At 53.4% G+C, this 11,235-nt stretch overlaps 1 protein-coding gene across 1 annotated transcript; it reads right to left on the bottom strand.

Annotated features, from left to right (window-relative positions):
• On the bottom strand, positions 1 to 7,209 carry Kncn (kinocilin). Its single transcript, XM_004872976.3, has 4 exons — positions 5,918 to 7,209; positions 4,820 to 4,888; positions 4,108 to 4,182; positions 1 to 3,255 (listed from the first exon to the last, which is right to left on the bottom strand). The coding sequence occupies exons 1-4, from the start codon at positions 6,066 to 6,068 to the stop codon at positions 3,176 to 3,178; spliced, it is 375 nt and encodes a 124-aa protein (XP_004873033.1). The 5' UTR covers positions 6,069 to 7,209; the 3' UTR covers positions 1 to 3,175.
• Between the last annotated feature and the right edge of the window lie 4,026 nt (positions 7,210 to 11,235).

Here is an 11,235-nt window from a genome sequence, read left to right as displayed (position 1 = left end):
GTTCAGAAGTTACAATCTGTGTTTCAAGGATTAAATACAGAAACGTCGAGATGGAAGGGTCTGGGCGGCTGAAAGCCTGGCGGAGACTGGAGACCAGGAAGCAGAGAGTGAAGGGAGGAGCTCCGCAGGAGGGAGAGGCACCCTTCCCAGTCACACCCCCAGTGACTGCTTCTTCCTATCGATCCTGACTCCTAACAGCAAATCAGCTAGGTTGCCTTCCAAAAGCCCAGCCCGAGAGCACATGAGGCCTTTGTGGGACATTCACCATCTAAACCACAGCAGTCCTCCTACAGTCTGGTCCAGCAGAGATGTGACTCCAAGGGGCTGCCTGGACCAAGCACTCTCCACATCGAGTCTGCGGTTGTGTTCCCAGCACCCAGCCTAGGGCCCAGTAGGTGCAGCCCAACCCAGGTGTCAGATCATGGTTCCTGGACAGAACCGATCTCCTCTACTGAACAGACTGCTGGAAGTCCCTGTCCATATACCGTGTCCATGCTGGGACATTGGAGGGTTTTACAGCCACTCTACTGTACCAGCCCCACCAGGTTGCCCCCACCTCCCCTCTTCTCCAAACCTGATGGGGAGAGAAGGCAGGGCTCTCACATGGCCCACTCTGTGATGCGGGGTGGTCAGTCTCAGGGTGGAGATACTCTTGGGGAGAGTGTGTCTGGATATTCACCGGCACTGCGGGGAAGCGTGTTTCAGAAATCCACAACAGGGAAGAGAGAGGACCACCCCCCAAGAATTCCACTTCAAGGGTCCTTTTAACCCAGTTCTTCCTCAATGAATGAAGCTCTTGCTATCTTATATGATCACTCCTTAATTTATTTTTTTCTTATTTTATGTTTTAATTTTGAGACAAGGTCTTGCTAAGTTGCCCAGGCTGGACCTGAACTTGTGATCCTCCTGCTTCTGCTTCCCAGAGTGCTGGATTTCAGAGGTGTACCACCATTCTGGGCTCATTCTTTAATTTATTTCACCCTGATCCCCAGCACCTCTGTATACCTGGCCCATCAAGCCATTGGGGATACCATCGTCCTGCCTTGGGGAGATCATGGCTGAGAGGGGCTGATGGGGGGTCCCACCCGGGGGACCCACCCTCCCCACAGCTCAGGCTCACATTCTCCACTCCCACCTCCTCCACCCTTGAGTGTCTCTTTGGGGTACTGAGGTAAGGACTGAAGGTGAATGGGAGGAAGGGTTTCCTTACTGATCAGGAGGAGCCTGAGTTATTTGCTCATGATATACTGTTGAAGAAAAGGAGGAGGGAAAGGAGAAGCGACAGACAGCAGGCACAAAGGAGGCGGAGAGGAGGGGGTTAAGAGAGAGAGGATGCTGACTCCCTTAGGCTAGAGGAACCAATCCTCTATGCTGGCCAGCACTTGTGAAATTCAGTCCCTTCTCAATGGCTCCCTCTGTGGTCAGGGAGTTAAGTCTTGTGGCCTATGTGGAGGACAGAGCCTTGGGTGCAGAGAGAGAGAGAGGAGACCTGAATGCAAGGCCTGGCTTCATGACTTGCCCTGGGGGACAGGACCAGTGCTTACTCCTGAGGGGTCTCCGCTTTCCCATTTGTACAATGAGATGTGCTCTGCCACTTTTGGTTTGGTTTTTCAGCAGGCAGCGATAATGAAATGAACTTGGAGCATTCTCTAGAACAAAGGCTTTGGAGGGCTTTTTTTTTTTTTTTGGTACCAGGGATCGAACTTGGGTCCTTCCGCTTGGGAGGCAGGCACCAGAACCACTGAGCTACATCCCTTGGGTTTGGTTTTTCAACATTCACGAGGTGCCTTCTGTGTGCCTAACCCTCAGCTCCCACTCTGAAGGCAGGGTGGGGTGGTAAATAGACCAGAGACATTCAGAGGGAAGCTCAAGGGCTGTGGGAGCTCAGTGAAGTCTGGGGATGCTTCCAAGAAGAAGAGTCATCTTCATTGATCCTGGAAGAATGAGACTATTCTAGCTTGTCTTCTGTCAAACCATGACAGAGGCCACATGGAGCAGATGTCTCTATAGGGCCCAAGCAGTGTTGTGAAAGCCAAGCAACACCTAGAAGTGCAGGAGAGGAGCAAGGAGCACTTGGGCCTCTATGCTCCAAGCCCTGTGATAGTGCCCTGTGTGACTTTCAAGAAAAGCCTAGGGGATTACCTTCCCTCTGAACTTAAGCGTTGACACCCGCCAAGTGTCCTGAGCCCTCACTGTGTGTCCTGTCCTGTACTAGGACTGGAAAAGGGACAACATTCAGTAGACAATCATTATGTTTAGACATAATAATTGCTTTGTGAAAAAGACTTTGAGCCTACCTGCAGGTATCAAGAGAGAGGGCGACACAGGCTGGTGGAAGGGATGAAGAGTAGGTGTGGCTAGGGGCTTTGAGTAGGGGGGGAGGCTGATAGGCAGTGGGAACAGGGAGCACTGCAGGATAAAGCCAAGGCCCCAAAGCAGCAAGTATTTAGCTTATGAAGGAGTGGCGGGAGGCTGGGAGAGAGGAGCCTCAGCGTGCAAAGCCCTGAGTGGTAGAGTCAAACAGCAAGAATCCCAGGACAGGGCTCAGCTGGGGTGTCGCCTGCCTTCTCTGATCCCATGCTAGGTCAGTGGCTCACCTTGATTCCTGTCATAGTGGTGATCATTCTGCTTGTGTCTGTCCCTCCTTGAGTCCCTCTCTTCCAAGCATGAGCATAGCTCCTGTGATTCACCACTCAAGGCCTATCCCTGAGGAATTGCCCAGGATTTGCCATTTTGAAAGGAATCTGGTCTCATTCCTACCATCTAGCTTCAAAAACACAGAGCCAGGCTGTGGGGGCTAAAGGGTTCAGCGGGGGGCCCAGTGTGTGGTTCCTCTGGGCCTGTGGTTAGCTTTGGTGGCCAGAATGACGCAAGGGACTGGGACCTCTCTGGGGATGGGGTTCTGGGCCTCAAATTCCAGAGGAATCAATCAGGGGATCAAAAAGGGAGCAAAGCTGAGCTGAAGTCCAGAAGGAAAAGCCAAGTGATGAGAGAAAAATGAGGGAGCCCCATGGGACCTGTAGCAAGGCCGTGGAATCTGTTCTGAAGAGCCTTGGCTGGAGGCAAATGCAGGTCTGCTGTCTCCATCTCTGGCTTGGATCTTCCAGCTTGGACCCAAGAGGGCTCTGAGACAGGGGTAGCAGGCAGGAAGGGTGGACAGGGCAGGCGCAGCCCCTTAGCTTTCCTCAGTTCCCCGGGCTCCTGGCTTCAACTTCTCCAAGGTCCTGCTCACAGTGGACAGGCTGCTGCGGGCTCCTGGGGGAGAGAGCAGGACACGTGCTGCCTGGGGACAGAGCCCCACGGAGCAGTTGGGGGCAGAGGAACTCAGAAGGACCCTGGATCAGTGCCCAGTGACCTGAGGGCAGAGCTGGGATAGATGGGGAGAGGTGAGTCCCAGGGAGCAGTTTCAGCTCAGCAAGGACAAGATGGCCCATCAAGAAAAGCAAAGCACAGTGTGGGAGAGGGAGGATGCTGGAGCTGCTGGTAGCTTGAGTGCGGGTTCCACACTCCCTAGCTGTGATCTTGGGCCTGTCACTTGATTTCCCTGTGCCTCTTGCCCCTTACAGAAACTGAAGCTCATTACAGTAGCTCCCTCACGTGGTGGTTGTGAGAATTAAACAAGTTAATGTATGTAAAGTGCTCTGGAAGTGTCTGGATGGGACCTTCTGCTGAGTATATACTGTGGCAGAATCTGCAGGGTTGGGGCCACTCCTGCCCTGGGATTTTCCAGTGTGTGGGGGATGGGATGGGAGGGGAAGGAAAATGCCTGGTTTCAGGTATCAGCTCTGAGGGTTGGATTCCACCACGGAAAGGGGAGTGGGGAAAATAAGCTAGGGCAATGCAACCTGAGGGAGGGCAAGAGACAGTGAGGAGCCTCCTTGCCCCAGTGTGGAGCCCCAAGGACAAACAAGATGATGCCAGCTCAACTTGGAACAAGAAGGGTTTGACTGGACATAGGGAAGAACTAGCCAGTGATGCGGCTTCTCTGGCTGGGGAGGTCCCTCTGCATGGCCCCCAGAGGTTCTCCTTGTGGGGCCCCACAAGGCTGCCCAACCAAGGAAGAGAGATGAAAGATGGACTCCAGAATTTCAGGAACTTACAACTTACCTTCTTTATTGCCATTGGTGTTGGATCTTCCCTCTCCATGGTCTGGCCCTGGGTTAGGGTGGATTCTCAGGCCCCCTGCAGGATGAGACCCCTGGTTGCTGAGCCATTCCCAAATCAAGCCCAGCTTGGCAAAGAAAGTCCTTCCTGCTGTCGAATCTCCCTTCCTGCTGCTGTCTTTTTCCACCACATTCCTTTAAGTCTACCACATGATCTGGGCTGATTTGGGGAGGGCCAGAAGAAACAAGTTCTTGAAGGAAATGGCAAAATTTTAAGGAGGCTGGGGTCCTGGGGAGCACTAGGAACAAGCAAAGCTCTTTAGGATTGAAGGAGTTTGGAGGCTGTATGTGGGTTGCTGAGATGAGGTGGGAGCTATTCAGGCATCTTGGGGTGCTAGGGGAGATAGAGGGTCTTTATGGGGTCTTAAGTCTGAGAGGGGGTCATCTGGAGATGAAGGAGGCTGTGGAGGAATGGAATAGCTCTCAAGGAAGATGGGCTCCCTACGTTCCGACAGCTTTGCTGTAGGCAACAGGCTGGATTCTGCTGCACTGTAGTCATGGCGACGCCTGCACAGTACACATGCACAGTAACTCTGCCACACATGTCAAGAGCAGTCTCACACATGATTCACTTAGCACACAGTCACACTTATACACAAAGGGTCTTGCACAGTCCTTGGCAGAGGGTTCTGCTGGGGTTCAGGGAGAGAACTCACCTATCGAAGGCAGAATGTGGTCCAGGTTGAACCGAGCCTTCAGGAAGGGGTAGGCAAAGATGAGGAGACCTGAGAAGAGAAACACAAAGGGCTTCTGTGATGGGGAAAGGACCTGGTTAGTGTGAGGTGCAGGGGCTGTGGGTGGGCTGTGAGTCTGGAAAGTAATTTATGAGGGTGATCTGGGTGTGCATGGGAAGAGCCCAAGTGTGCAGGATTGGAACTGTGGGTGTGTAAACGGGAGCCAGTGAGTGCATGCATGGGGCAGCTCCCCAACACCCAAGCCTGGGTTGGGGGGCAAGGCTTATCTGGGGCAAGGGCTACAGACTGTAAAGGGCACAGGCTCTTGGGTCCACCCAGCCCAGGTAAAGAGGAGGTTGGCTTTCTTGCTTCTTAGCTGGCTGGAATCAGGCCTGGCTGATACCAACACCACATCTCCCTTCTCCCCTAGGACCCAGGGCTGGAATCAGGGGCTCCTCTGCATGCTCCTCCCTATCCCCTCCTGGAGGGGCAGAGTGGGTTCTGCCCTGCCTAATCCTGCTCCTCCTGAGACCAACTACTTGTGCCAGAATTCTGGGTACAGATGCCTAGAGCCGCCAGCTTAGGGCTCCATGTTCTGCTTTTGGCCCAGGGTGATGGGGTGGGGTGAAAGATGACATTCAGTGTCACTCTGGGGATGTCAGTGGGCCTGGCTCAGACAGACAGATGGACAGTGCTACTGCCGAGACAAAGAAAAGGAAACACTTTATCTTAGCTGTGCTGATTTGCTTATCCCCACCAACCCACCGCAAACAGGCGGATGAATCCTGCCTCTAATCAGGACAAACCCAAGAGCCTGGGGCTTGGGGTTGTGGAGCCCGACATAGGTAGCCAGAAAGGAGTGTGACAACAAGCCCTCACCCCTAGTCCCCTCAACTGGGGGTCCCACCTCACTTCTCTCCTTCCATACCCTGGATGGCTACCTTGCACACACTTTTAGCTTCCATTCTCCCCAGCCAATTCCTGTGGATCCAGCTCACCCCACCATTTCTTGCTCACCTGAGCAGGTCCCCATTCCCCACCAGAATCTCCTCCTCCCTACCCCAACCTAGCCCTGCTCACCCAGCCCGGCAGCACCAAGGAAGATACCGCCCACAGCAGCTGCGGCCTTGGACACGGAAACGCCGATGATGATGCTGCCGGCCACCAGGCCGAGGGCCACACAGGCCAGCTGCAGACAGTGGAAGTCTCTGCTGTTGATGGGGATGTCCATGCAGACCTACCCAGGGCACTGCCTCTACCCAGTCCTGGAGGTCTCTGTCCCCTTGTTGAAGTTCCACCCTCAGGGTGGGAGTTTCTGGGCAAGATTTTAAGAGTCTAGGTAGGTAACCTCTGGATTTATCCACAACCTTATCCTACAGCTCTTCTAGGGGTTCCCAGCTCCACCTTGACCTGGATATCCCAGCTCACTCTTAGTCCCCCAAAGAGTACTGGAGCTGGAGGCCACTCTTGGGACTTCTGCCTGGCCAGATTTCTACTTTGGCTGCCAGAGTTCTAGGGAGCTGAGCCTGCCCCATGGGATCCTCCTTTCTTTCCAGGACTGGGAACTGCCTTGCCCAGGACATCCTGCCCTAGCTTTCTGGAGCCTGCTCAATTGCCACTGAGCCTAGGCCTATTAAAGTTTAAAGCAATGAGAGGTGGGGTAGGGTGCTGGTCCAGTGGACACACATTCCTCTGAGATGCAGGCAGCAGGAGGAGCTGAGTTATTCATGAGGTTGCAATGTGAGCTACTGCCTGGGTCCTGGAGGCCCAGTGGGCAGTCACTGGAGGTTCTGCTGTTGGTTCCCAAGCAAGAAGAATGAGCTGGTAGCTTCACATGGGGGTCAGAGGTCAGGGATGTGAGGGGATTCCCTGGTTACATGCTCACTCTGCTTCCTCTGCCATTTGGCCTGGAGGTGCACCTGAGGCTCCTATTTGGAGACCCAGAGACAGAGACATGGAAGAAGATCTAGAGCTAGATCTAGGGCTCAGGAGACAGGAACTGTGAGTGAGTCAGAAGGAGGAGACAGGGCAGTAACCCTCCAAGTCCACACTACTCTGTCCCCTTCATCCTGTCAATCTTTAGGGTCCCAGGCAGGGTTGAGGGGTCATAGTTTGAGGATTGACTTAGGGGACCCCTTTCTCAGGAAGAGTTGGTACTCACCCCCTTTAGTGAGCCCTTCCTGCTTCCCCTGGCTGGGAGTGGACAGGGAGCAGCAGTGGTAGTGGTGGGTAAGGGGTAAGGGTCAGGAGAGGAACTGAAGGGGGTGCTGGGTGTCATCAGACAGGAATAGGAGGCTGGGACACTTTGCAGCCTACCGGGCTCAGTAGCTCCACCCAGCCTGACTGACCTACTTGCAGGATTGGCCAACCTGAGCCTGGGCAGCAGTAACCTAACCCAGCCCTGATCCTAGAGCCCTGCGCCTGCCCCCAGCCTCTAATTCTAGCCTTCTTCATTCTCTGGCCCTTTATGGATCAGGGCCTCCACTGCTCGAGAACACCGCCTGCCCCTCACCTGGGCACATCCCCAGGTCCTATTACTCTGCTTGGAGTCTGGTCACTGGCCCTATGGGCCTCTTTTTGGCTGTCCCCTCTCTTCCTATCATGTCTGCAGTTTCAGCCAGACTCAAGGTCTCTTGCCTCCACAGCTGCCCCCCTTCTCCCCAGTCCTGCCCTCCCTCTACTGAGCCTGTCTGCCCCCTACTGGCTGGAACAGCCCCCTGTCTCCAGAAGGGCCTGCATGGCCAGCAGCCTCTGTGCAGCCCTCTCCACACCTGGGCCAGTGGGTGGCCCACCACCTGAAGGGCCCACTTTCTGTCGTTGACCTCTCTGCTTTCCACAGGATGCCATGGCCCGAGGGATTTGGCTCTCTGACATGTCCCTTTGGGACACAGGTGAGAGTTCAGGGAGAAGGTTTGGACTGCATGACTACCTTGGGTCAGCAAAAAGGAGAGGCATGGGCAGGAGGGAAACTGTTTATTACCAACAGTCTTCCCTTGATGTGGAGAGGGGGCTTAAGAAGGCCCCAGGGTCACCTGATGGGAGCTTCAGCTGTAGGAAGGCACCATCAGGAAGCCAGAAAGGAGGAAGCCAGAGAGGAGGAAGCCACAGGGCATGGATGGGCCCTCAGGACCCCATAAAGAGGAAGGCCTTGGAGCCAGCTGTTCCCTAGTCTCCACTGCCCCATCAATATACCCTGTGCCTCCTGTCAAGACAAGGTCTGGTTATTTCTCTAATTGGGCATCAAATGACAGCTCATGTGTCTGTCACATGTAACTGATCCCTGACTTACTCATTTTAGAAGAAGCCACCAAAGTAAGTGTCCATGTAAATGCATCTCTCAGAGGTCCTCCTTTGGGAATCTGAGCACCCTCCATAAAGCCCTGACCCCCAACTCCTTTGAGTTCACATCGCTCCAAGGCCAAGTCTCCTGTGCAAGACAGCAAGACAGAACCCCCTGGGCCATGCTCCTCACTGCACCCTGGGCACCGGGGCTGCAGTGCAGGGGCAGGGACAGGGATGTCTGTGCACCATGAGTGTCAGTCAGATTTCAGAGCACCCTGACCTCCCCAAACTGGAGACCAAATTCCAATTCAGAAATTTTCTTCAATACTGTAAATCCCTTGGGGCAAAGAAAGAGTTCAGGGCGGAATGCAGAGGACCAACACTTGAAGCCAATATCAGTTATCATGTCTGAACTTCAGACATCCTAGCTTTGTCTTTGAATACATGGGGAAACAAAGATTTAGGAAGGGAGAAGATCACTTCTCGGCCTTTTGGCTAAGATCAAGTGTAGGAAAGCAGAGGAATTTCCCCAGAGCCTCAGTAGAACCTGTGCACCTGGGCTTCTGCTCAGCTGGGAAGTTCTCTAGCGTGTCTCTCTCCTGAATTTCTACAGTGTGCGGTGAGAGGAATTGGCAGCTCTACTGTGTTAGTCCATTTTCTGTTGTTGTAACAAAATACCTGAGGCTGGATACTTTACAAAGAGAAGAGGTTTATTTAGCTTGCAGTTTTGGGGTCTGAAAGTCCAAAATTGGATAACTTTTTCCATTTGGCTTCTGTTAAGGGCCTCGTGGGGATGATATCACATTGGGAGAAGCATGTCCGAGAGCAAGAGAGCATATGGTGAGATAAGAAGTCAGGAAGCAGAGGAGAAGCTGGTCTTGCTCTATAACAACCTACTTCACAAGAACTCACTAATTCAAGGTCAGCATTAATTCTTTCCAAGGGCGGTATCTCCAGTGACCCATTACCATATGCTGGACCCCACTTCCTACCCCCTCCTAACACTGCCACATTGAGGACCCAAGTGCTAATACACGAACCCTTGGGGAACGCACTCGAACCATATCCAAGCCATAGCGTCCAGCCTGAGAGAGGGAAACTGGTCAAAAGAACTAGTCCAGGTGTGCGTCTTCCTCTGAACAGGAAACATCATGAAGGGCTCCTGAACCAGCTGTGATGCCTGCTCCTCCACTGATCGCTAATGTAGAGAGGAAGCTTGCCAATTCTTTCATTATGGGCTATGTAATCCATGAAAAAAAAATATCTTGGTCCCTGGGTGATAGGGCTCAAAGTAACAGTTGAGTGTGCCCAAGCAGCCCAAGCGTCAGAGCCCTCCTCCAGGGAGCCTGGTCCTCCTGGAGCCACAGTGCTCAGAATCTCTCCTCATCTCCTGGTGAGGCAAGCTTTCCTTTGCAGAAGCACCAAGGCCAAGTGTGGCGTGAGGATGGGGAGGCAGAGTGGGAGAACAAGCTGCAGCTTGGTTTGGTTCTGCTTATTTCCCTTGAGGGGTAAGAACCAGGGAAAAGAGCATGATTAATTCACCAGTCCCTCAGGGGACAGGCAGCTTTCCTGGGCCATTCAGAAGCTGAAGTCAGGAAGTGGCTTCCAAGGTAACTGCTTCCATGGCAACAAGAGTATCAGCCTTGGGGGGACCTTGCTCCTGAGCCCCCTCCAGACCTGACGCAGCTGGAGCAGTTGGCATGGGACCAAGGCACTGCTGTTTGTGGAGTTGGGTCTGGTGAGGGGCAGTGGGCCAGGAGGGAGGCGGGGCCCAGTACTCAGGCAGCTGGACACATGGAGGCAGAGAGACTTGATTGCCCCCTTGTCCTCAGGGTTTTGATTGAACCAGGACCGGGGCTGAGGCCGAGGGGTGCTAAGCGGAATTGAGAAATGAGGCCTGAGATGTGAGACACTCCAGCTGCTGGGACCAGGCCTCTCCTAAGGCTCAGCCCAGTGTGACCCCTGGATCTGGGGAACTGGCTTCCACCACTGCAAGTCCCATGGCTGGATAGGGCTCTCCATCCCAGAGCCTTCCTCAATGCATCTGTCCTATCTGCTTCTGCCAGGTCTCCTAGGGTTCCATGTGGATAGTGGCAGAGGAAGGACTAGAATCCAAGGCCTTTGGCCCCCCACCCCTAGGTTCTTTCCCTGGCACCACAGCTGCCTCTCTTGGACAAGGTACTCAAGCCCGAAGAGGCAGAGCAGCCTGTCAGCAAGAGGATGCCACAGAGGGCCCGAGGCCTGGCTCATCTCAAAATGGCTTCCACAAGCCCTTCCACAGTGGGCTCCCTGAGTTAAAGGAAAGGGGAAGTTCATCACTGGAACTGTGGGTTGAATAATTCTGCCCCAGGAGACAACAAACAGAACTAAAACTAGACTAGCTGACATGTATGGAGCATTTAACCGTGGAACTCCTCTTAACGTTTTACACTTACTACTTTGTAACTTTCACAGGAGCACCATGAACTTAGTGCTTTCATCCCTATTTACAGTTGAAGAAACTTTCAGAGACTAAGAAACTTGCCCAAGGCCCAAAGCCAGTAAGCTGCTGATCTGAGATTTGAACCTAGGCAGCATTCCCAGCTATATACAGTCCTGGGCAAATGATTTTTCCTTTCTTGGCTTAGTTTTTCATGTAAAGTGGGGGAAAAAAATAATAGTACCAAACTCTTGGGACTGCTGTTAAGAAATAGTCTGTAAACTTAGAAAGCATGGTTGCTTAGTGCACACCAATGCTAGCAAAACCAAAGTGGGTATGGTAGCACTTAAGCAGAGCCATGGATACAACAGGGGCCTTGCCATGGGGACTGGTGAGGGGAGGCAGATGGGAGACTGCAGCTTTAGCAATGGCAGAACCTGAGAGCTAGGGTGGGAGGGGATGAGCAGAGCAGGATGGGGCTGGGGGTAGAGTATGCTTGAGCCAGGAAGCCCCCTGAAGTCAGATTCCTGTTGGGCCAACCTGGGGTGGAGTGATCAGGCTGGGACTGAAAGCACTGATCTCTCCTGCTGGGTCCCCAGCATCCAGGAGCCTTTGGGCCAAGGTTTGGGTTCTACCTCATTTCAGGTAGAGACACAAGGATATGAAGGTGGTAAGGATCACTGTGAAGGGACAATCA

Source organism: Heterocephalus glaber, unplaced genomic scaffold (assembly GCF_053883595.1).
Source record: "Heterocephalus glaber isolate CG9 unplaced genomic scaffold, H.glaber_assembly_v1.0 deba00001451, whole genome shotgun sequence".
NCBI classification, from domain to species: domain Eukaryota; kingdom Metazoa; phylum Chordata; class Mammalia; order Rodentia; family Bathyergidae; genus Heterocephalus; species Heterocephalus glaber.
The sequence above is the reverse complement of the archived record's forward strand: the minus strand, read 5'-3'. Positions and strand labels throughout refer to the sequence as shown.

Bases quoted from the DNA above. Each gene is read 5' to 3' on its own strand.
- Kncn (XM_004872976.3), bottom strand. From the start codon at position 6,068: ATGGACATCCCCATCAACAGCAGAGACTTCCACTGTCTGCAGCTGGCC. The intron at 4,889-5,917 runs GTGAGCAGGGCT...TTCTCTTCTCAG, and splicing joins CCTTGGTGCTGCCGGGCTGG to GTCTCCTCATCTTTGCCTAC. The intron at 4,183-4,819 runs GTGAGTTCTCTC...CTCATCCTGCAG, and splicing joins CCACATTCTGCCTTCGATAG to GGGGCCTGAGAATCCACCCT.